General features: G+C 39.4%; 2 protein-coding genes and 1 non-coding gene across 3 annotated transcripts in view; 2 read left to right on the top strand and 1 right to left on the bottom strand.

The window, feature by feature from the left end:
- LOC145493807 (diacylglycerol kinase delta-like) overlaps window positions 1-20,541 on the top strand; it is a 31,106-nt gene extending 10,565 nt beyond the window's left edge. Inside the window, exons 11-35 of the mRNA XM_081473282.1 lie at window positions 131-196; window positions 699-781; window positions 1,018-1,126; window positions 2,077-2,216; window positions 2,288-2,360; window positions 3,131-3,237; window positions 3,613-3,715; window positions 4,438-4,660; window positions 4,949-5,089; window positions 5,455-5,836; window positions 6,676-6,786; window positions 7,055-7,151; window positions 7,579-7,640; window positions 8,067-8,109; window positions 8,419-8,487; window positions 8,959-9,006; window positions 9,283-9,414; window positions 9,916-10,037; window positions 10,961-11,075; window positions 11,380-11,481; window positions 12,393-12,503; window positions 13,082-13,184; window positions 13,481-13,620; window positions 13,790-18,194; window positions 18,229-20,541. Of these exons, the coding sequence (XP_081329408.1) occupies window positions 131-196; window positions 699-781; window positions 1,018-1,126; window positions 2,077-2,216; window positions 2,288-2,360; window positions 3,131-3,237; window positions 3,613-3,715; window positions 4,438-4,660; window positions 4,949-5,089; window positions 5,455-5,836; window positions 6,676-6,786; window positions 7,055-7,151; window positions 7,579-7,640; window positions 8,067-8,109; window positions 8,419-8,487; window positions 8,959-9,006; window positions 9,283-9,414; window positions 9,916-10,037; window positions 10,961-11,075; window positions 11,380-11,481; window positions 12,393-12,503; window positions 13,082-13,184; window positions 13,481-13,620; window positions 13,790-13,957 (2,850 nt within the window). The 3' untranslated portion in view covers window positions 13,958-18,194; window positions 18,229-20,541. The remainder of the gene's footprint in view (window positions 1-130; window positions 197-698; window positions 782-1,017; window positions 1,127-2,076; window positions 2,217-2,287; window positions 2,361-3,130; window positions 3,238-3,612; window positions 3,716-4,437; window positions 4,661-4,948; window positions 5,090-5,454; window positions 5,837-6,675; window positions 6,787-7,054; window positions 7,152-7,578; window positions 7,641-8,066; window positions 8,110-8,418; window positions 8,488-8,958; window positions 9,007-9,282; window positions 9,415-9,915; window positions 10,038-10,960; window positions 11,076-11,379; window positions 11,482-12,392; window positions 12,504-13,081; window positions 13,185-13,480; window positions 13,621-13,789; window positions 18,195-18,228) is intronic.
- Window positions 20,315-20,418, bottom strand: Trnar-ccu (transfer RNA arginine (anticodon CCU)). Its single transcript has 2 exons — window positions 20,382-20,418; window positions 20,315-20,350 (listed from the first exon to the last, which is right to left on the bottom strand). It is a non-coding gene; the product is annotated as a tRNA-Arg (tRNA).
- Window positions 20,541-24,593, top strand: LOC145492805 (ragulator complex protein LAMTOR4 homolog). Its single transcript, XM_081472186.1, has 4 exons — window positions 20,541-20,554; window positions 20,904-21,117; window positions 21,463-21,580; window positions 23,990-24,593. Exons 1-4 carry the CDS (start codon window positions 20,541-20,543, stop codon window positions 24,076-24,078), a joined length of 435 nt encoding a protein of 144 aa, XP_081328312.1. The 3' UTR covers window positions 24,079-24,593.
- Window positions 24,594-24,974: the final 381 nt, after the last annotated feature.

A 24,974-nucleotide genomic window follows, 5' to 3' on the forward strand; every position in this document is an offset into this window, starting at 1 on the left:
GTATTAAAGCAGAAAGATAGGTTCTATCTCATGAGCATAAAACATTGACAATCTGAGGGTGACATAGTATAGTTATGTACATGCATTGAAAAAACAGAAGAAATTGTTTTAATTGTTTTTGTTCTTCTAGTCCATCAGACCTCAAGGATGTCTTCCTATGCTTGTCTTTGTCAATTCTAAAAGTGGCAAAAATCAGGTTGGTTATTACTTTACTGTATTCATATTCCACTTCACTTGTTGAAGTTTTTATGAAGTTATCAAGTATTAATATATTTTTTACATCTTTGTGTTGATTTTCCTCTTGTACATGACCAGCCTTTGATGCAGGTCATCAGGCCTTTAGCCAGAACTTGAGCAGGGATATTGAAAATGTGAGGCGAACCCCATCATCCTAGAGGAGTCTGCTCCACCAGAAAATTTGCAACATCAAAGGATCTGTTTTTGAATTTCTTGTTGTTGCAAGCTTGTAGGCCAATTTGTTTCTTAGGTCAGAATTATTTCAACCTAGATGAATTTGTTTCAACATAAGCTAAACTTTTCAAACCAGTGATATTTTCATTTTTTGGGGGGCTTTTAAAAATAATGATTTGCACACCACCCACCCACTCCTGGGAGTTCCTAACCCTACCCTATCCTGCTAGGATCTCCTATAAGTAAATCCACGTAACAAATAACTTTCTTGTTGGTCTTTTTTCCAGGGTGTTAAATTTGTTAGAAAATTTAAACAATTATTAAATCCAATTCAAGTGTTTGATCTGGCATTAGGCGGCCCTTCAAAAGGGTAAGTGACACAATCATTACAGAGAGCATAACAGAGGAAATAGAGGGAGGGGTCTGTTTTAAATGTATCTGTAGAACTTCTTTCAGTTGTTGATGTAGTCGATCTTCTTGCAAGTGTTTCAAACAGTTGTGTACATGGCTATCAGCTGTATGACCATTTGTTTTGGTTAATGGAAAAGATTATTGAAGATAACTATAGTAGCTTAACATGATTGGTTTTACTGTGTTTGTCAACAGACTTAAGCTGTTCCAAAAGTTTGATCATTTTCGTATTCTGGTGTGTGGCGGTGATGGCTCCGTAGGTTGGGTAATGAATGAAGTAGACCAGATGAATTTGTCTACTCAGGTGTGAATGCTTAAATTCATAGTTGTTTGAATACTGACACCACATTATTACACACAGTGTTTTTATTGCCTGCATACTGAAGTCCATTCACATGCATTCTTTAATTAAATTAACCCATAAAACACACTATTCTGTTAACTTACATGTAAGTGACAACTGAGGTGATTTCTAGATATGGCCAGTTTTATTTTCAGAGCTGGTTGAAAATCTCTGGGAATGACTGGTCATTTTGTTTCTATCTGTCTTAAAAAAATGATTAGCAAATTGCTAGCCCTATTTGCCATACGTGTCTGAAAATTACTAGTATTCCAGAAATCGCCCAGTATTTCCGCAACCCAACTTTCCATGCTTTCAAGCTTGCTTGACAACTTACTGTACAACAACAATAACTTTATTTACTCGTGCATTTACAGTTTTTTTTATATCAGTGAAATGTAAAGACAAAGAAAAGTGTATTATATGAGTCTGGAGACTGAAGTAACCAAGGGTTTTCTAGTCAGCCTTATTATGTTTCTATGGAGATTTAAGAGAAAAAAAGCTATTAAGAGAATGAGATATGTACATAAAATTGGAAAAAAGGAGCATATAGAAATATTACTTGTTTTCAGAATGTTGTTCAGACAGTAAATAAAGTTTCAGATGTTTCGAGAAGTTGAACGCATTGAGATCTTCAAGACGAGTAGGGATATTGTCCCAGAGTATAGTCGCTGTATAAGCAATTGTTTGTTTACCAGAATTGGTATGCACTTTACATGTAGATATGTATAGATTTTGTCCAGATGCATATCTGGTGTAGTATCCATGTACTTCACTGGCGTATTGAAAGAAATCGTGGAACAAGCTTGGTAGTAGGCCTTTGTGCCAAGAATGCGTGAATTTCAGAGCTTGTAGTCTACAAACATTATTTACTACTGTAGTGCATTGTGCTAATTTACTCCTCTTGTTCAAAGTGTCAACTTGGTGTTTTACCACTCGGGACTGGAAATGACTTATCAAGAGTTCTTGGGTGGGGAACATCATTTGATGACGACAATGCAGTGACGCAGTTTCTCCAACATCTTGAGAGAGCAAAGGCAGCAGTGCTTGACAGGTAGGTCAAAGTCCAGAGAGACACATCATATGATCGTTATACGATGCTGATCTGTACACTTCTTTTTGTAGATGGAGTATTATGATAGAGGAGCGGCCCTTGTCGGCGTCTAGAAGTTCATCGATAGAAACACTTGATACGCCAGTAAGTCTTTAATTTGGTGTAATTCTTTGTGTGAAAACACTCATCTCTAGTTTGGTACCCGTACCGTCTCTTCTGAGATAGGTATGTGAAATTCGATATGAAAAATTCCATCCTGATGATGCTACACTTTAAAGGTCCATGTTCTGACTGCGATTGGCTGTTTTAAAACTCAAGAGAGAAAGAAGCACAGAAGTTTATTGTCACAAAAGTTTGATTTAATAAGTTAAGAGATCTTTGTAGAGGTTGCCATTATTGTGGAATGGAGTACTCAAAGAATGCCTTCTGTGTTTTACGTAGCATAGTAAATGGTTTGAACCCAGGAGTATCAGTAGTTCGTATAGTGTGATCGTCCGGGTGAGTGTAGTTTTGAAAAGAACTGTTGTTGGTGACTGACGTTTCGACAACCTGAGCGGAAGTCATCTTCAGAGTCAAGTGAATAGTGTTTGTCAGTCGATGATGTTATAAGTCTGGTCCGTTGAACGTGATTGGTCAGTATAGCCATGATGGTATTGGCTGAAAGACTCGTGTAAAGTTTGTCATCAGTCATTGGTTCAATGAACATCGGTTCTTTTCAGAACTACACTCACCCGGACGATCACACTATACGAACTAGTGTTTTACGTAGTTGGAAACATGGGACAGCCCCTTCCCCCCTTGCCAGAGTTGCTCCCCGCTCCCCCCCCCCCCCCCCCCTGTTTGGTGGAGGAGGTGTTTCCAAGTTCAGTTTCGGAGCTCTCGTTTTCATGTCAATTTTTTTTGGTATTTATCAGTACAGACATGAAGTCGACATGATGGACACATTCGAGAATAACGTTGCAACACATTTAACAAGAATTTTGAATTCCAGTGATCATTCTGTCGTCATCTCTTCCGCAAGGTAGAAAAAATTACTTTCTAGATAATAATTATTTAAATCTGAAGAACCAGTTTCAGCAGTTAAGAGTTTTATTGTAGCATTTCAAATTTAAGACGTCGTTTGGAAACATCAGAAGGATCAAGTAGTCTAATTAAACAGATATAGTTGCTCGTGCCAGGAGTGATCGACTGCAAATTTCCTCTTATAATATCAACCCAATGTCAAGCAAACAAGTGGTGAGAATCAAGACCGAAATCATCAACGAGGAAATGTTGTCTTAATTGATGTATTAGCAAATTCTCCGCACTGACTTTCAAGGAAAAAACCTAGCGATCACTAAGAATGAAGAGTCAATATTTGAAGGTTTCATGTTTGCTTGTTTCGTTTTTTCCCTAGAGTCCTATGTGAGACAGTCAAGGATTTTGTGTCCAAGGTTGGTAGTGCATCAGCTACTTCTGATCCGTCTGAGGCCGACGATCCAGATTCCCTGGCACAAAAGGTTAGCACAAGTGTTTAGCATCGTCACAGTGTGTTCTGAGCACTTGCCTCACTTTGTCTTTTACATAGCATCGTTTTATCACTCTTGAATTTCTGTTGACGCCAAGGACTGAGTTTTGATGCATAATTTTGTCAGGTGCATCCTCCAAGGAGCTTTGTTAGCGAATGTAAAGTCAGTTACAAATTATAAAAGAAGCCACGAAATTATGCTTTAGAAAGGTAGAACAACACCATAACACCAAGGAGGTGATGATAAATCAGAAATGAAAAAGAATGGTTAAGATAAGGCAAGATTGAGACGAATCCCGAACGATGGACTAGCCTTAAAATTTTTCGAGGCGCCGTCATAGACAGATTTGCTTTAATTTATGGTGATTATTTATTACCTGCGCACATTTGTTTTAGTGGACTTAGTGCAATAAACGCTATTACAGCTGCAAACTAACTAGACTACGGGTAGTTCCTCTTTCGCTTAGGCGGTCGTGGGTGACGCGAAAGAAAACCGCAAAAAAAAAAAAAAAAAAGAATGACTGCGCGAAATCCTGAGGCCGAGAAGCGCGCGAAGGGCTTCTCGCCCCCAGGATTTCGCGCGGCCATTTTGTCCTCGAGGCTTATTTACGGTCATGGACTAAGCGAAAGAGGGACTACTCGTAGTCTACCAGCTCACAGCTCTTTTAACCTGTATCAGTACTTCTCTATCAGCCACATGTGTTCCTTTTTCAGTGCGCAGTACTTAATGAGAAGCTGAACCTTCTCCTGAACACGCTGAGCATAGAATCAGAAGCCCTGCCCACCCCTGCAAAGGAGGGAGTGTCACCTGAGGGCCTAGGGAATGCTGGGAATGGTAACGGAAAGCAGAAAGTGTTCGTTCCCAGGGAAGCTCTTATGTCCAGAGCGAACAGCTTGAAAAAGGCGCTGAAACAGATTATAGAACATGCAGAACAAGGTATGTGCTAGATGTTACATTGGGAACAAAAACACTTAATAGTACCACTTTTAGAGGCTTTCTTAATTGTATGTATGAAGCACGATCCATGCGTTTCGGGGGAGATGCTTTGGGTTTTTCTACAAAGGGTCTGGAGTCACCTCTGGAAGTTTGGTTATTTCCTGGCAGCTGTCAAGTCTTTATCTTTGATTCTCCAATCCAAAGTGTCTGTTTCAGGGAGATATTCTGCGAGTATAGCTGAGTGTGTAATAAACTATATTTCACTTGTTTTTGTGGTTGTTGTCACAGCTGTAGATGAGCAGAATGCACAGACGAGTGCGTCCACTAGCTCCTTAGCGGAAGCTATTGTGACGGTGGCCGCGTCAGCGGCTGGGGAAGTCGTAACCACATCTACAGCTCGCATTGAGGAGGAACTGGAACCCGTACAAGGTATATGTGTGTCAATCATACAGACCTTTTAATCATCCCGTCATTTCATGGAGTTACGAGACACAAGGAAAATAAAACTCACTTGTATGTTTCCACTTTGTCTGTGTTGTCTGCCGTGGCGCAAAATTCTAATTATAAAGTAATGCGCGTGTCAGTTTTCTTATTCTGTTAGTGTGACTGGTTCATTTTGCGTGACATCAGTGCTCTAGAGTCACGCTACATTCTCTAGTTACGCACTATTACCTGAAGCGTAAAGAACATCATATTTGCAATTTTTGCATGGTTAGAACACTGATACACGGAAATTAATGTTGATTGTCCTCAGAAAAGTTTTTCGTCTGACTTTGCTTTGACCGTCATTTCAGATAACGATGGGAACATCTTGGCTACCGTTCCAGGCCACTCCCAAGGGGGTCCAAATTCTGACCCAGGTCCCTCCGATAATCGATTGCTAGATCCAGACTCCACTCCTGCCGGCTGTTCCTCCTTAGAGCAGCGAAAATCCCCGAGATGCATCAGCCGAGGCTGCGCGCGTCCATTCAGCTTTGAACCGCCATTTGACGAAAAGCTTTTTGGAACAAGTGGCAGGCCCACGGTACAATTCAGCGGTTGTATAATCTCCAGAGCGTTTCTTAAGGAGAGACCCAGTGAGAGGCTGGTGGGCTCTCTGATTGGTCGAGCGCTATTTGCCAGTGCTGACGCGCTGTGCGCTGCAGCCACGCCCATGATGAACAACGTGCTTGATGTGTAAGTTGAGACTTCATGAAGTTTAAAAGGGCTCAGTCACGGCATTTTGAGTTATTTTGGCCACATAAAAAATTACCTTTAAATAGTAGGAAACCTGAAAATAACAGTTTAACAAGATAGAAAAACACCAAAGAGATAATGATAAACCATAAAGGAACTAGGATGGCTAAGGATGAAGAAGATGAACACGGATTACGAACGACGAATTTGAAAATTGAGGCTAAACTTTTTAATATGCGCAAACCGTGACTCAGCTTCTTTAACGTTTTCTCCCAATAAAAGACTTCAGGGAAGTTCCGACTTTTTGACGCGTAAGAGGAAGGGTTGTCCTCATCGGGGTGGGTTTTTCTAGCGGCTTTGTGTTTGTGTTTAGCTCACTCGCCATTGATCGGTTCATAACTCTCGTACAATGTACTTATGATCTTTCATGACGAGACGCCAGTTCACGACAGTACACAAACAGCACCCTGCACATGGTATAACTAAAACAAAATTGGACACTATTCCTTAATTAATGGGTAGAATTTGAGAAAATTTGAAAAATCGTCACTTTGGCGTCACTGTAAAGGTGGAGTGCGAGTGGAGTGCAATGAAGCCTGTATTTATAAACAACAATTTCAAACGCGGTGCTTATTGGAATAACGCAGCTTGTGAGCAAGGTCTCATGGGTGTTCTTGGACCCGCTACTCCCAGAAAGCTTGCTCACGAGCTAACAAAGAGAACATTATGGTCGTCGAGCACTTTGTTTTTTACTACAAAATAAAACTTATAAATCCAAAATCAGTATCCAACGTTTACGCGTGTACTGACTGTATGGCGAATTGACATTTTATTTACAGTGAGGGTTTCACGGAAAAATGCGTCATGAACAATTACTTTGGAATCGGACTGGACGCTAAGATTGCGCTGGATTTTCACACCAGGAGGGAAGAACATCCAGAGAAATTCAGGTACGATATTGAAACGGTGTTTTAACTTGTAGTCCTATCAGTTCCACGCTTGACATGTAAATTTTCTGTTCGGTTTTCCATACATTTCCTATAACAATAATGAGAATTTGGTGTTTTATCAATCTGTTACCTGATGATTTTCATTTTTCTAACCACCTTTTTGCTGGACAGTCAGACAAACTGTAAGAAGAAGTTACATTTTTCATCTCGCTAGATGCAGAAAATTATGCTTACCATCGTTTCGACACTTTCTCTCCTTTGGTTGTAGGGTTCGGGCGCTAAATTTGCTCTACTATGGTTTGTTGGGTGGACGAGAGCTGTTACAGAGAACTTATAAGAATCTAGATCAGAGAGTGAGGCTAGAGGTAAGAAGAATCAATGGGTTTTTGTTTGGTACCTGTTATATTTCCGGATTCTGTCAGATGTACCTGCACTGTCGTTATTTCAGACGGCTAATAGAGCTGTGTCTTCAAGTACTATTTTGTAGTGATCATTTCAGCTGTCTGTGTGAATTACGAGCGTTTAGGCGGCGATTTGAACTTTGAAATCATAAGCCAAAAAACAGCAAAATCTCACCGTTATAAAAGGGTCTTATGGCCTTCTTTCCGTGTTTGAATAAAAGTTGTCTTACCGTTTCTTGTCCTGTGTTGGTTTTCCGAACCTCTCATCCAATCGCATGCGAATATTGAATTTTATTGCTCTTCTTCCCAGACCAACCTGGATATCACGTGGCAATTAACATATATGGTGCATTTGACTGCCATTGATATTTGTTATTTGTTTAATTTGCAGTGCGATGGACACAAAATTAATCTTCCAAGCCTTCAAGGAATTGTAGTATTAAACATAGCAAGGTACTAATTAAACGTTTTTGACAAATGGAAAAATATATCAAGCATATAATCTTCACTGTCGCTAGGAAAGACGATGTTTTATTGCAATAGGCCATATTCGTATTCTCGGTATTGGGCTGGAACTAGCTTGCAACCGAGGCTAATGCGGGGAGTCTTTGACGGTAATCTCTTTTTAATGATATTCCCCGCATGAGCCTCCATTGCAAGCTAGTCCCAGTCCAATACCGAGAATACGAAAATGGCCTATTTACATGTAGAAGATTGAGGAGCTCGTTGAACGAGTGTTAAGAAACAGTTGTAGAGCTCGCAAAGTGAGAAAATACCGTAAACACTGATTTAATTCGTCTCTACTTTTTGACAGTCAGCTGTAAATTGCACATAACTTTCTTCTCTGATTGATATCACCTTTGTTTTGTTGTTCTGCAGTTACATGGGTGGAGCTAACTTCTGGGGGACCGGGAGAGATGACGTTAGTGCTCAACTCTTTGATAATAGTTCTCTTTAGCAATTAGATTATGAGCTCAAGATTTCTATCGCGTGATAGTTGCCGAGGGTGCAGACCGAGTCAACTAACACGCATAGAAATCGAGAGCGAATAATCTAATTGTTTTAGTTTAGATCTAATAGTCGTTCCAAAGTTTAACGAAATCCTCTTCACACACACTTCGAAAACGCCAAGAAGCGGCCGTCATTTTGTTATCAACCGCAGACTGCTAGGCTATTAAGTATTGAGCCCGTCAATGCCTTCGTTGCTTAATACTATTGTTGAATGTTGCAGGGTTTTACAGAGCCTTCGAACGATGACAACATCCTTGAAGTTGTGGCTGTTCTCGGTGCTAGTCAAATGGTAAGGAAGCTTTAATTTTTTGTGCAATTAGCGCTGTTTTTAAAGTCGCAGTCCCCTTATTTATTAGATGAGCACGGGGTTTCATTTGCTGGTCAGCTGGCAAATGGTTTACTTGGTTTACTTTCAGTGCCAGCTGACTAGTATTGGTTAGCAACACTACTGTTGGCGAGTTCGCTTACAAAGTGTGCGCGGAAATGGTACAACAAGAACCTTGAATGGATTCCCCGCCTTTCTCTCCCCCCCCCCCCCCCCCCCACCCTATCAGGCAATTCTTTAAGTAATCTTGAGTTAGAGAATGAGCTCATTTTTAGTATTTTTTCTAATCGGCGCCGAGGCAGCAGGTCCACAATCCGTTTTGGGTGTTTTTATGTGGGAACTGTGAGCGAAATTAACTTGTATCTTACTCGTGTTGTTTCATAAATGTAATTGGTACTTGTAAGCAATATTTGACTCGTTTCTGTTGTACATCAGGGTATGTGTAAAGTGTTTGGAGGAATGCAGCACCACAGGATCGCTCAGGTAAGCTGTTTAGCTCGTAAATCTGCCGATAAAAACATTACCTTTGGTGTCGCAGTCGCGTCTTTAAGACTTGAAGTACTTTTACAACCTCTTCGTTCGCGTAGTTCTTTTGACGCCAGTCAGCCTTCATGCAAGGTAGTTTGCTTGGCTAAATTTCTTTTTCTTAATATATATATATTTTTTTATTTGACGTTCTTGCTATTAATATCATGTAATGGTTTTCAAACTCTTGCGTTGTGAGATTGTTTTCTCAGTGTTGGTTTGGTTTACTTTCAGTGCCGGTCGGTTAAAATTTCCATATTTGGTGAATCAGTTCCCGTTCAAGTGGACGGGGAAGCCTGGATGCAACCTCCGGGATATATCAAGATTGTTCATAAAAACCGCGCGCAGATGTTGGTTAGAGACAGGGTAAGGTTATTTGAATAAATAAATGGTAAATGACTGTTATGGAGTTGGTTTTTGGCTTTCTTTTTTTCCCATAAGAATATTGTTTTTTCCGGCCCAGGCTGAAGTTATTTTTCTGCCGACTTAAGGCTGATAATATTCTTGTGAATATTCTTAGATTATTGCTATGACGTTTCCGTTTTATTGACTCTGCCAGACTGCAGGCAATTAAGCCTGGTACGACACACACAACTTCTTCTTTCTTAGTTTGCCGTTTAGAGAAAGGAAGAATTTTATGCTGTTTAGCTCAAAGCATATAATTGTATTGTATTCACAAATTTTCAACACAAAATTATATTCTTTTCAAAGTCTCAGCTTCGGGTTTTTGTTCAAATATCCTTAAAATTTCGCAAATTTCAGTCGATATTTATTATAGAAAAAAACAGTGTATTTCGAAATGGATTCTGTTACAGAACGTGTATTTATTTAGTTATTTTTTTTTTTTTACTGTGATTTTTATTTCAGGAATTCGAGTTAACGTTGCGAGAATGGACAGAACTCCAGGAAAAGATCAGCTCGAGTGTGACCAGCGCGCAAGCGGAGGTGCTGACCTCCCTCGTGCAGTGTCTGAGTATTTTAGTCAACTGGTAAGAAATGTGTGTATCTCTGTAATGTCTTGTCACAGTGTTGGCACATTCCGTGAATTTTCAACAGTTTGACAAGCCGAGAGCTGACATACTTACATTACAGCGCCCGAGATATTAGGGACCAGCGGTTATGGTTAAGAATACTCTTTGATCGTTGGTGAAGGCACCCTCATCAAATGTGTCAATGTCATGCTTGTCTGCCACAACATTTCAAGTCAAGTTATTTCTATGATGTGTACCGGGTAGAAGTATTGTTGTTACGTTGATGCAAGTTGAACTGTTCATCGCAAGTTTCGTTCTGCACTTAGAGATCATTCTTTGACTTCGCTCAAGAGCGCCTATCGTTCTTCTCAAGCCCGTGGGGTACTCTGTAAATCATTCGGTAGGAGTTTGCGACTAGTACACTGAAACCCTTACCCTATAGTAGGCCATGCTCAGCTTGAATTTGCAGCCCTATTGTAGACAAGACACCAAAACGTTTTATCCCAGACTAGCTGTTTTCCATGCAGGAACTTAATCACTATCGTAGTCCAACGTACGCTAACTACAGTATACCAATATTTTACAAAGTGACTTCCGAGTTTAAATTTCTATTATAGAACCTCGAGTAAAGAACCCTGTTCTAGACTAAATTATTTATACATTGACCACTTTTTCGGTAGATTATATCCTATTCTTGACCAAAACTGTCTGATTTCTATACGCTATCCCAGACTGAACTGCCTGAAAACCATACCCTTCACAGCGGCTTATATCTATATGGCTTATTTATGAGAGTACCCCCCCGGGGTCTCAAATTGCGCTTGCTAAAGAATATAACACGAGGAGGCATGCGCCAGCACTTGACGCCACTGGCCCATTTTCAGGCTCCGTAACATTGTTACAGACAGATTGACTCAGTGTTGTTTCATTCTTTTTTTCAGTGTAAAGACCGCGTGTGAATCGCGTGAAAATGATCTTCAGGATTTGCTAAGTTTAGCGGATTCCGCCGCGAATTCCATAGAGAAACTTGTGCCTGATGGTGGAAAAATCCCTGAGGTGAGTCCAGTGTCCTCTGTGGTCTTGGTCATCACGCAGCTTTTCTTTTGAAGTGTGAGGAGTTTTTGCGTGACAGTGTTTGGAAGCTACAAATATGTGACGCGAAATGGTGCTGCACGACTAATTACTTGCTTGTTAGGGCTATGTAGGCTCTTAGCCTTTATAATAAATGCAATGATACGAAAATTTAACTTTTCTCAGAATGAAGCCTCGTCTTGAGAGTGAGGTCTCGTTCCTAGATTTCCTCGTTGCTGTTACCCTGTTGGAGACACGTGGTATTTTCATGTTTTGTTATCTTACCCAGGCCCCAAATAAAGGACGTATAACGGAACTTGTGACCACCGGGAGGGCCTTGGTTCAAACGGTCACATATTTTCTTCAAATTGAGCTGCCCACGCTTTTACCAGTGAGTATTTAATTGAAAATAAAGTATGACATACAGATAAGCTCACGCTCATAGGCAGTGTCCACAAGAAGAAAGAACACTACATAAAAGTGCTGATTTTCAAATAGCTTTCGTTTGAGTCATCATTACATATACACATACCTGAAACTTTAACAGCAAAATCAGCAGTATGAAAGTACTGTTCAGTAGCTTTCGTTTGAATGGTCACACTAGGGTTTCATCCACAGACTTAGAAGTTAGAACCACCTTGCACAGCATAATAAACGGTACCACATGAAAGTACTGCTCAATAGCTTTCATTTGAATGGTCACACACTAGGGTTTCATCCACGGACTTAAAGGTTAGAACCACCTTGCACAGCATAATAAACGGTACCACATGAAAGTACTGCTCAATAGCTTTCATTTGAATGGTCACACACTAGGGTTTCATCCACAGACTTAGAAGTTAGAACCACCTTGTACAGCGTAATAAACAGCATCACATGAAAGTATTGCTCAATATAGCTTTCATTTGAATGGTCACACACTAAGGTTTTATCCACGGACTTAAAGGTTAGAACCACCTTGTACAGCATAATAAACGGTACCACATGAAAGTACTGCTCAATAGCTTTCATTTGAATGGTCACACACTAGGGTTTCATCCACAGACTAAGAAGTTAGAACCACCTTGTTAGAACCACCTTGTACAGCATAATAAACAGCACCACATGGAAGTACTGCTCAATAGCTTTCATTTGAGTGGTCACAAACTGTACTAGGGTTTCATCCATAAACTTGGTAGTTTTAACCACCAGTCTTTTGCGAAAGATACTCCGTACGATTTCAACCTTCAAGTTAATTAATTGTGCATGGTATAGTTAAAGTTATTCGCCGTTTTAAAAATTATTTTGTTAATCAACTTGCAGTCGGTACCGCCAGAAGTGGAACGGAACCTCTGGTCTGCTGTTTCATCAGTGAAACCTCTCATCAGCAAGACAGTTGAAGCCTACGGACTCACAAATCTAACTGAGGAAGAAGTGAGATATTCATCACACGATTACAGCAAAATTAAATTGATTAATCTTCATCCCGCCAGCTTCTAGGTCTTAAAGCCTCTATCTCGTCTTCGATATTTCTTCGACACACTGTAAAAAGTTTTTTAAACTGTTTAAAAACGCTGAAATTGGCACTACAAAATATATTTCGCTGAAACACTACTGACTAGCCTAATCAGTTGTGCGGTATGTTGGCTTCCGTAAATCAGATTATACAAGCAGCCACGAAACGTAATTGGTTCACGTACACGGTCACGGAGTATCTTCCACGCTCCCTCGTGTGAGACCACTGCACGAAGAATGCAGAAAAAGGTCTGAATGGTTGGAAGTCTCCGCCGAACCAAAAAACAAGCTCCTCTTAAGTTGTGACTTTGGTTGATAGAAGTTGTAAAAGTAAAAGTATATAGTTAAGTCAAATTTGGTGGCGGAGATTCGAAAGTAGACTAGTCCTTGAGAGAGATACGGGGGTTATTTCATGGACAAATTTAGTGCAAACAAAAATTGATATAACAATATTATTTAATACTGAATTACGGTGAAATTCAATTTGTGGATTTCAGGTTGAAAGGCAGTCTTCAGGCAAAGGACGAAGCAAGTTCTCTTTTTCTGGACTGCTGAAGTCCAAGAAACCGGAAATGACGAAAGTTGGGTCAGCTCCTTCAGGTTAGCAATTGCCGCGTATTTGTTACGTTCTGTAAGTTGGTCAGTAATTCAAGACGGCTGAAAAATTATACAACTGAAAGAGGAAATCCAACCACAATGGCTAAATTTAAAGACCGATCTTGAAGAAATGACGTGAACCAATTTGTAAGCTGGGATGGCTTATGATGTCAGGGATGGAAGAAGGTTCTAATATCGTCAAGCCTGAAACAGTGGCGTCCATAAACTGAGTAGCTTGGCCTTCTGTTTCGAATTTAGAATATCGTAATTGCTGCTCACTGACCTCTATTTGTCCCCAGGTCGCATGATTAAGTTCTGGGGAGTGGAAGAGGTCGGGAATTGGCTGGAGAGCTTGGGACTAGCCGAATACAAGGAACAATTTGCAAAGCATGACGTCCGGGGACCTGAACTGTTAAATCTTGAGAGACCGGATTTAAAGGTACGTGATAGGCCAGGTCCTTTGATAATCAGGTGACAAGATGGCATAGACGGATTCCGCCAATGTGTTCATTCAGATCACGTGATGAATTGTTTGGGAGGTTATCTTAACATCTGCAAAGTGGACTTCCTCTCATAACGGAGTTTGCATTCCTTTTTTCCCTCATTAGGAACTTGGCGTGACGAAAGTTGGTCACGTGAAGCGCATTCTTCACGGCGTCAGAGCTTTGTGCGGCGGCGTGTCACCGAAATCAGCTGAGAGGATTGAACGGACGGCGAAAGCTGAGGAGAGGGCAGGACGGCTCAAAAGAGCTATTGACAAGGAAGACAGCCACTGAAAGTATGCAATTATCAATTTCTTAAACATCTGTCCGTGAATCCAAACAAAATTACAAATTGAATAACTGTACAGCCGCGTTACTATTTATTTCGGCCATTTGATTGTTTAGTTCTGTAGGAGCGTTTGCAAAGTGCATGTCGTTTCTTAGCAACCTTTCTTTTGGCGGGTAACTGACGTCACAAGTCAGTTCGAAGTGCTCCCGTTGCTCGTCACGCAATCGTCTTTTTCGCGTGACGAGAAGCAAAGCCGTAAAGAGAATGAAATGTTGTATTAAATTCATTATTCTAGCTGAAAGGCTTTTAATTTATCATTCACAGCCGGTTTTGTTAAATAGCTATTCGCAGGATTCAAAACGTAGTAAATTTAATTAGTGCGCTATTTGCAAGATTTACAGCAATTTTAAACTTTTCATCCCTAGATGTCAGTAACGCGTTTTTTGTCAAAGTCATCTTTTTACTGGTTACTTGTTGAGAATGATACCCTTAAAGTTTGTAAAATATCTTGCAATTGGTGTAATTATGTATTTATATCTGAGGGGAACTGAAAAATGCAGTTTCCATTATATGCAGAAAGTTTACACTCCACATTAAACCGAAGCGCATAGGTCCGTAGTGTGCTCCAGTAAAGCGCTGTTTATTATAAAAAAAAATGTCTTAAAATATTCGTCTTCAAGACGCCCAAGGGAAGAGAAAGGGTAAGAAAATTTCGCAGCATTATAAAGTAACTATTGTCAGAATAGTGTTTTAGAGATAAAGGTCAGATACATTTGAAAAAGAATATTCAAACAGCCTATAAGGCAGAGACCACACTACGCTGGATAAATTTGAAAACGCAGCTTTTTGCGACGGTTAGTCCTGCCGTCCACACTAAGCTGTCAGGAAAACGGAGCTTTTAGAAAACGCTTTTCAAACCGGAAGAACTTGAAAACGCCGGCTTCACGTTTTCGTGTGGACGGAAAACATTTTGAAAACGATGACATCACGATATTATTGTGATTTCCCTGCCCAAGGTTTCGTCAAACACAATTCCAAAATGACCGGTTATTGTTGCGTTTTCAAATTCCTCCGGCGTAGAGTGGACGAGGCCTAAGATTAGTGTTAATGTTGAACTAGTGTCTCAAGGTAAATCATTATGCAAAGTCAGTCCAGTTATTCGTGTAAGCTTCATTCATTTATCGTTGGTTGAAAGTGACTATATTAATTCACTCAGCCTTTATAGACGTATGTTCGACGGTTTTGGCGAAAGAGGGAAATATCCGTCGAAAAAGATTTAGCCGTAATACTCACTGCAGGGGAATGCTATGATATTAAATATAATTCTCCAACAGTATTGAAAATTGGCGTTAAAATCAGGAGGTGAAATGACGAAGAAAAGATACAAAGCCTTCTACGTTTACTCAACTGAACCATCTGAGAATTAAAATTGGAATCAAAATGAATGCATCATCTTGGCTTGAAATTCTGAAAATATGTAGAATTATGACTTTCTGTAACTATATTGCAATCTTGGCCAATATCCTTGAATCTTTTATTGAAATAATTTTTATTTACTGCACTAAAATTTTGTGGCATTGTCATAAATGTACCCAGGGCCTCCAAAGACTACACGTTTAGTTGTCGACAATTATTAATTATCCACAACTAAATGTTATCGGCAGCTAAAAAGCGTAATGTGTGGGATGAGTTGTCGACAACAAAACGCTAAATTTTTAGTTTTAAAGCAGTTTCCCTTTTCGAAAAAGGGAACTGCTTAGTAGTTGTCGACAACTAAAGTTGTCGTCGGCGTTTTTCACCGTTTTCCACTGAATGGAATGCTCGCTTCCGATCTAGTAAGGGCCTCCACAGACTAGACACTAAATTGTCGACAACTATTTGTTATCGACAACTAAACAGTTGTCGACGACCAAAAAACATAGTCTGTGGGACAGGTTGTCCACAACTAAATGCGAAAATTTTACGTTGTCGACGACTAGCAGTTTCTCTTCTGGAAAAGGGAAACTGCGAAGTTGTCGACAACGTAAAATTTTCGCATTTAGTTGTCCACAACCTGTCCCACAGACTGTCTTTTGGTCGTCGACAATTGTTTAGTTGTCGATAACAAATAGTTGTCGACAACTAATCGTTTAGTCTGTGGAGGCCCTTAGTTGTCAATAACATTGAGTTGTCGATAACAAACATTGGTCGTCAACTAAATGTCTAGTCTGTTGAGGCCCTTATTGTAAGTTTAATTTGTACGGCAAGAACCGATAAAACTGGAGAACGTTAATGACTTATTAACAATTGAGTATATCGGCGTTCGTCTTATTTTCTCGCTCAGCTTTACAACCACCTTTTGAATATGTGATTTCAACTCCTTACCGTCTGGAATGTGTTGAATATTTGGAGGGTCTAATATATATATATAGTATATATTGCGGGTTTTACTTCAAGTGAAAGAGAAGTTGTGAACCGCACCGCACTTGATAAATTTTCTCCGTGTTTAGGTATTCCGTGTTATGCTAAATTCTATTCCAAGCATTATTTGATATTTATATACTAATGTGAATTGTCCATGTCTGGTAGCGTTACTTGCACATCAGTTTGAATCTCCTGCATGTTCCTGTGTTTGCTTGGTTGTATGTCGTTTTAGAACTAGTTTTCTTGTGGATAGAACATATCATATTTTGAAGTTTCACTTTCTAGGGATCGTTGGACAAATCACGCCTAACTTCAAGCTCTGCTTTTTCGTTTTGTGGTGAAAGTCACCTCCGTATTACAGTCCTCTCAGATACAACCTTAGTTTGTCTCCATCTTTTTCTCGGCCTTTTTAAAAAGAACATTTAGAAACCAAATACCAATGTTAAGAGTATTTAATCAACAATATTGAGTAGGGTTCTCATGTTAGCGTTTCAAACCGATGTGCACTGTTAGGAGCCCCCAATAGAGCAAACCTTTTACTTCGCGCTTTCGTCATCCAAGCGAGATTATTGACTCGATCATTTCATATTGATGACGCAGTTGTCCATGTATTGGCTCTGATTGGTTGTTATTTGCGCGCGAAAATTTGTCACCGAGCAACAGCCAATCAGAGACACAGATCTTTAGATCCATGTGATCAGTATGGAATGTTTTGGGTCGATTCTCAAATGACCCGGATGTGACTGAGCGCGTTAAGAGAGAGACGTTTGTTAGCTTGGAGTATAGGGTTAACAAAGCTTTGTTTAGTGTTGAACTTCTATGAGTGGTCAGGTAACCAGCTCAACTGTTGTACAGTGAAGTGTAGAGACACGAGAGAAATTTGAAATGTTATTAATTTTGTATAAAATGTAAACGAGAAAAGAAAAATACGAGCATACGAGTAAATTCTGTAAAACAGAGGGAAAAAAAAGTATATTTATTATTCCATCGTTGGTCTGTTTGTTGTTATGTATAGTTTTCATAAAAGCGTCAAACTTTGTAAGGTTACTCCATACAAATTACCCGGTTAAGGTTGATAATCGTTCGTTTTATACAAGCTCTATGATCCAGCTTGGAAGCTCACTCGAGTTTTGTTTGTGTTTTCTGAATCCAAGATTCCGAGTAAGTTGTGCTCTGCTTTTGATTTGTCATGGTAAAAAACCAACGTTAAGATGTAAAAAATAAAATATATCAAAAACGTTATCAAGTGATAGTGATATATATGAGATATCGAAAAATATCGGAATTATTTTATCCTTAGTGATGCCAATACAAGCTTAAAGCGATAAAGCTTGCATCAAACGGATCCCCGGTTATTGTGTAATAGGTAAACCATTAAGTAGTCTGAACGGGCTCTTAAATCAGTTATTTAATGATCGCAAAATTATTTCGGCCGCAGTTGTTTTGCTCAGGTTGAAAATTAATACTGGCCCTATTATCCACCAGTCAGCGAAAAGGGAATAAAGCTATATAATTAATCAACGCTATCGTTCGTTACTATCGATCAGTTGACGATGAAAATTATTAAATAAAAACTGTAGGTTAATGCTCCATCGTTGACCAGCAACGACTTTGTAATTTTAATAGCTGTATTGTTAAATATTAACGTTCGTTACAATAAAGAATGTGTACACTATAGTCACTGGGGGTCGTTGTTCCTTGATTCAATTTAATCAAATTAGACTTAGTGTTTAGCGGCCTCTTAAAAAAAATCGCGAACTGTGTTATAAAATACGTGAGATACTACGCGCGCTCCCATTGGTCGATAGGTGTGCTGAGATGAGAGTATGTAAAAACCCGGTTGTGACGTTTTAGATTCGCGCGTATTTTTGAGAAATATTTTATAAAAGCAACAGAGTGCTTTGTACGTGTTTACATTGCCACATCTAAACACTTGGGAGCTGTGAGAACTCTCGAAAGTTATGCAAACCAGAGATACAGTCGAGGGTTTGCATAACTGTCTCGAATTTTCCGAACCCCCCAAGTGTTTAGATGAGGCTATGTAAACAAGGAAAAAGTCCTCTATTGCTTAATGCTGCGAAACAGTTCACTGTTTTTTAAAATAGTTTTCAACCTTGTTCCCAGGGCTTTTCGCATAGAGACTGGGAGGATGGAGTAGGGATGAACAAACAACCTTTCCAAATTTATGAGAGCTTACGTTTCCACCAAAACAAAACAAAACATAAAAACAATACGCGGTTTTAATATATTTGACAGTGGATTAAAAAGACACATATTAATCTCTTCTGACTACGCCACAGCCCTTCGTAAAGTAATTTTGAGACGCAGTCCTTCAGAAGTAATCGAAAACCTGAAGTCACGAGACTGACTCAGTGCACCCAGAGAGGTTGATTGTGTCGACTAGAATCGTCGACTACCAGCATCAAACGAAAATTATTTTATTTTTTATTCTCTATCAAACGAAAATTTGCCACTATGACACTGCCCAGCTTCTCAATATTTGAAAACGCCAATTCCTATCAGGCATCAAAGAACGCCATTATCCACCATCTAAGAACAAATATGAAAACACATCCATCAATCGATCAGTCAGTCAATGATGGAGTAGATTATGCACGCCTTGTGTGCCTATTTTTTTTTTTTTTACAAGTGGTGAAAGAGGATTGCCCTCGGGTCACGTGGTCCGAGGCGAAAAGTGTCCGGCCGTTCGTCTCGGATACGTCACCGAAATCAACTAACCATGAAAGCCTGGGAGAAAGCTGTACACCTCATGAACTAGGCAAGATATATATTAGACAAGATATGGTAGGGGTACACGCTCATAGTGCTGAACAAAATCACCAGACAACGCACTATTCTGGAATCCCCAGGGGGTCACCCAAGACAAAACTGAAGAAAAATTTTCTGAGGCCTGAATTTTTTTCTTGCCTTTAGGTTGTGCATGAATTTTTTTGGTGGGCAATAACTTTTTTTTTAACAGCAAAACTGATACTGATAGTGGCAAACGAAATAACCATATGCACCAGCTTCCTTAATTATTTTGCTGCATCACTGAAAAATAACTGCGAAGATGAAAATCCTTTGCTAACAGGCAGACTCGCTTAATTGGCTGATATTATAGCCGCGAAACACGTAATACTAAAATCAAAATTCAACTATTTGCCCAAGATAAACTTTGTGTGTGACACCGAACAGTCTCACCTCCGCGGAGAAGCCTGAACTCCATTGAGCGACAACGATAGATCTCATCACGGTTTTCATTACACAATTTGTGAATCAAAACGTTAAAATACTAGGTAGAAGATTGTATTCACCAAGTTTGAAGGATTTAGCTAGAAGACGCTCAGTTAATTTTTCTAATTTTTCATACATTTGTTTGTAAATTTGGCTGGGTAGATTGACGTCTAGACTCGGTTCGCGGGAAAAAAAAATTAAAGACAAATGTTTGGAAAATTAGAAAATAATAACTGAGCGTCTTCTAGCCAAGCCACATCCTTCACACTTGGTGAATACAATCTTCTAGCTAGTATCTTAATATTTTGATTCACAAATTGTGTAAAATTCAATTTTGGAAAAAGTTATTTGCCATCGGATTGCCATACAAACACGGGAATCATTTTCTGGCCGCTTTGCCTACTCGTCAAGATGGCGTCGAAAACCGTGATAAGGTCTATTGTGACTTGCGAGTCCTAAGGAAATTTGAAATCTTTGATGGACTCGAACTTGGAATCTTCGCAACATTCCATTTTTACTGCCTTTTAGGCTTTTGACCTGATCGCTGATCGTGACAATCTCCTCCTTTGTGTGGTTGTGGCGTGGAAGGAACCGCGGGACTTGCAAAATCACTCTTTCAGTTGGTTTATCCTAATAAGTATGACAGAAACAGATAAAACACTTTTTTTTTTTTAAGTTCATTCAATGTAACCAAAAAAAGAAAAAGAGAGAGAGAGAAAAAAAAGCACCTCCGACGGGACTCGAACCCGCAATCTTCGGCTGACTAAGTAAGTGCTCACCTGGCACTCCGACTAGGAGGCCGACGCCTTATCCATTAGGCCACGGAGGCGAGCATGTCTTTGGGGCGGAAAAGTTATTATTTTAAACCTGGGTACTAAACAATAGCCCACAAAAGGCATGGTTGCTAAGTCTTATCTGTGGATCTCGTGATTTTTCGAGATTTCCGACAAAATGGTAAGTACAAGGTAGCAGTTTAAAGCTCTTATTTGATTCATTTTCTTGTTAGTTGCGTGTACATTCAGTAGTTCATTTACAGAAAGTAGTATCTCTTACGTTTACTGGAAGAAAACGTGGAGAAACTCTAAAAACCTCAATGGAACACTTTGATGTTGGCAAGTCAAAATTATTCGAAGGTTGCAGGTTATATACGTTCCTCTATGAAAGTCGTGACAGCTTCTACAAAACGTATTAAAAGTTAAACTTGCAATTAACGGACTCGAACCCTCAGTCTTCTGCGAATCGAACTGCCCAAGTGATGAGTTCGAGTCTCTCGCGCAGTCTGTTCATATTCAGAGAAATTAACCTCAACTAAAGAGCCACAGGTTTGAGTCCTGTTGGAGGTGTTTATCTGATTGATGTTTTCGTATTTCTTTTTTTTTTAAACAAGGAAAATGTCTATTCTGATAGTGTTAAAGTTCAGTGTTCTCTCTTTCTCTTTTGTCAGGCAAATCCTTTACCTCATGGGTTAGACAAAATACCAGATGTCCAGGGACACCTTGTGTTAAATTCAGATGGTGCAGTGCTTGCAGTAAGTGTCACTGGTGCATATTGTCTATGTCTTGTTCGGAAATCATGCTAAATGTTACTAGCTTGGGTTTCATTTGTAAAGTCTAGTGGGTTCTACAGGCTAGCACGTAATTGCAGTTTCTGCGACATAGAGTGTGGCAAGATACCCCAATGCTTTATTACCATTATGTGCTATGAACAATTCAACAGTACTCATTCATACATCTGGGTGGGGAAAAAGAAATAAATGCAGCATTTACGACATCAGGTGTCAGTAATTAAAATGATGCTTTGATCCAGAGACAGGATCGTGTGATTACAGTGTGATTACAACCTTAGCTTGACTTCTATAGTTTGATTTCTGTAGTCATCTGGTGATCTAGAAAATGAAGAGAATATTGCTTCTGCCATAACCAAGATGCTTCAAACAGCAGCCAAAATACCAATATCTGGAGACAGAACACAGACCTTCAAGAGAATGTCAGGTAGGCTTACCTGGAATGTATTCATGTATTCTGAGCATTCTGTTTTTTAATCTAGGGAGCAGAATACTCAAGGTACTCAGTAGTCTGCATTGTATAATAGTGACATCACTTGTGACCCTTAAACAGATCGATACGCTGTATTAATACCCTCATTGAATCGACATCTCAATCGGTGCTTGCTTGACATCCCAATCGATACTCAGTCAACACTCTATCAACACTTGATTGAAATTCAGTCCGTAATCGGCCGAGTGTCAACCAACTCATATGCACGGATTGAAAATTAGTTGACTGTTGACTGACTGTCGACCGAGATGTTGATGGAGTGTTGATCGAGTGTCAATTTCATGCAACCAAGGTGTTGATGGAGTGTTGATCTTGTATCGATCAAGAGTGGATTGAGGGTCACTTAAGAGTATTGATCAACTCTCGACTGCAGAAGCCTTTCCTACACATGATCCAAGTAACCTTTCCACTTGATTTTATTGTTCAAGAAAATACCCATACCCACCCCAAGGAGGGTTATTGGAAGTTTCGAATGGAAGAGGGGTATCAAAAGCGCAAGCTTTTGAAGGAAAGTATGAATCGAAACTGAAATCCAGGGGGATGAGGGTTTCAAACAAAAAATAAAAGCATTATTTTCTGGACAGGTATAACACATTCATTTTAGAAAGAGGACAAAAGAGCTAAGAGGTGATTCTTTTCCTTCCCTTGTACAAGCAAATAAGAGTTGTTTCCATGATGTACGTGTAACAAGTAGAAAACTCACAAGAATTAGCTTGGATGAATTCACAATATTATTACTGAGGTGGAATCAAACACACCCTGTGATTTATAGTCCAAAAGCAACGTTATTTCATCCAATATGTAGTTAACAATTATTATTCAACGAGCGTGCATTGCATATGAGATGGTAGATAGCCAATGAGGAGTGTAGTGCCTAGTTGGCTATAATCATGTCATATCCCACAAGTGCAAGTGGAATAACTGTTTTATTAAAAATGCCGCAAAATTATAGAAAACTAGACTGAAATAAACGTAAAGATACCCCAAAAATTCACATGTATGCTTTATATACTATTAGTAAAGCATGGTATAATGGCTCATAACCCATGATGGCTAAGCCAATGAAAACTCTCAAACTGCATTATCCAATGATCCAGTTTTTGATAATGTAACATACAGCACTCTTAAATAGTGCAAATAACCATTTAGAACATCTTGCTGTCAATGGCAAGTGAGAAAAGTTCCCAGCTGTTCTTGCTGGTTACATCATGTTCTATGTCAATGTTTTTTAACTAAATACAATGCTGAGCAAACACAAATAACAGTGGCAGATCTAGGGGAGGGGCCCAGTGGGGCAAAACAGAAAAGATGTGACAAAAGAAATGAAAAAAGAAGAAATGTCAAAAGAAATGAAAAAAGAAGAAATGACTGAAGGAAGAAAAGCCGGCAGGGCAAGTAAAACAACCCCCCCTCCCCCACCCCCTTAGCTCAAAGTCTGGATCCACTACTGAATAAGCTAATCTGTGCAAGAGTCAATGACTTTATTAAACTATTAAATTGTTGGTACATGTATTTAATTAGTTTTTCATTGCTTTATGAGTAATTTCCATAACAGCTGTCACTGGGATTGTCACGTTGTCATGCAATGTTTTTTGCATGATAGCTCAAATGAAATTTCCAGTCCATACTGCACTGTACTGCACAGTCTCACCCTAATGTTTATAATCATTGTAAATCTCACTCGACTGAATGTGAATCAATGTTTGAGAATCAGTGTTTGAGAATCGATGTTATTCATTACGAACCATGTACCAAGAAGTATCTTTGCGGCCTTTCAAATTCTTTTTCCAATAGCTTCATTGATTTTTACAGCTGCAAAGTTGTCTCATCAAGTGATATGAGAAAGAATGGAACAAAGAGCTTTGACTGCTTTGCATCCATAATGATGGTTGTTTTGAAACTTTGAATTTATTTCATTACGTAGTCGCAAAATGTTTATGTGTGATGTCTTACATGAAACAAAACAAAAAACGTAAACAAACAGACTGGAAATAATATTTTAAGCCCAGTCTGCACAGTGTAGACACCGTGTCAGGATTATAATTTTTTTAAACTCATTAATAATTCATCAAGTTAAAACAAAGAAAACCACTACCATGAAGGAGGTTTGGATGCCCAGTCTTAATTAGTGTAAATTTTGACGATTTCACTTCTCCGTTTACCCCTTAGTTTTTGTTTCGATTAAGAAGATATATCAAACACTCGAGACAGTGTTTCATTGGCTATCCAGACACCTCGAAGTTTGTCAAAAATACTCTGCTGCATGTCATATTTTCCACTCTCGTGTTTGATATATTATTTATTACTTCTAACATTCCCTTTTCTATTTATTTTTCATTGCAGTGTATTATAGAGACTTCACTTTGATGGCAACAGTATCAAATCAAAAGATATTTGTTGTTAAGAGGCCTTTGAAACAGGAAAGTGAATGAAATGAGAAATACTAAAGAGTGTTACATCCAAGCAAATCCACTGGCTGCTGCAGGAAGGGTGCAAAAAAAATTAATGAAAATTCAAGAAGTTACTTGATACTAATGGTGGAAGAGATTGACTTGGCAAGCTCCACTGATCTGTTTTAGTTGAGGCAATACCTCTGACCAATATCTTAGCAATACTTCCTATTGATACCTCTTGGTGACCAGACCTTGCAGCAAAAATGTCTCCCATAGAATTAAGACCAATTGCATTCTACAAAATTACAAATAAATTATCTTCCTCAAAGGAAGTCGCATTTAATTGATTTAAATGTCGCATTTTACATGCTCTTAATTCGGCAATTAGCCTGCGTAGCAGTCTTCTCCGTTTCCTCTTAGCGGAAGAAAGCGAGAGCCAAGGGGAAGTCCCCGTGCCCTCGCGCGACTCCCGCTTGCCTGAAAGGAAACGGAAAAGATTGCTACGCAGGCTAGCTTACGAACGACACGAGAGTGTGAATTCCTACATGCATGGGAGGAAAAAGCTTAACCGGCAGATAAATCCTCGCAGTTCTTTGATAACTACACCTTCTTTCGCGGCATATTTTAGGCCAAGGATCTCGTAGCACTCTTCTAAAGTTTTCCCCATGGCTTAAGGAACGCGACAATTCCAAAACGCTCTTGATTTCTCGGACTTAACCTCAGCAAAGCCGGCATCTGTAAATACTTAACACAATTGTTTGATGGGTCACCTGTTTGATGTGATTGCCCCAAGAGGCCACTTTCAATATATTAAAATTCAGCTTGATAGTGAGTCCTAGAGGACTCAAACAAAAGAAATGAATAAACATGGTCATTCAATTTCCTTTGTTTGAGTCTTCTAAGCCTCACTGCCAAGCTGAATTTTAATATACCGA

This window comes from Orbicella franksi, chromosome 7 (genome assembly GCF_964199315.1).
Source record: "Orbicella franksi chromosome 7, jaOrbFran1.1, whole genome shotgun sequence".
NCBI lineage: Eukaryota > Metazoa > Cnidaria > Anthozoa > Scleractinia > Merulinidae > Orbicella > Orbicella franksi.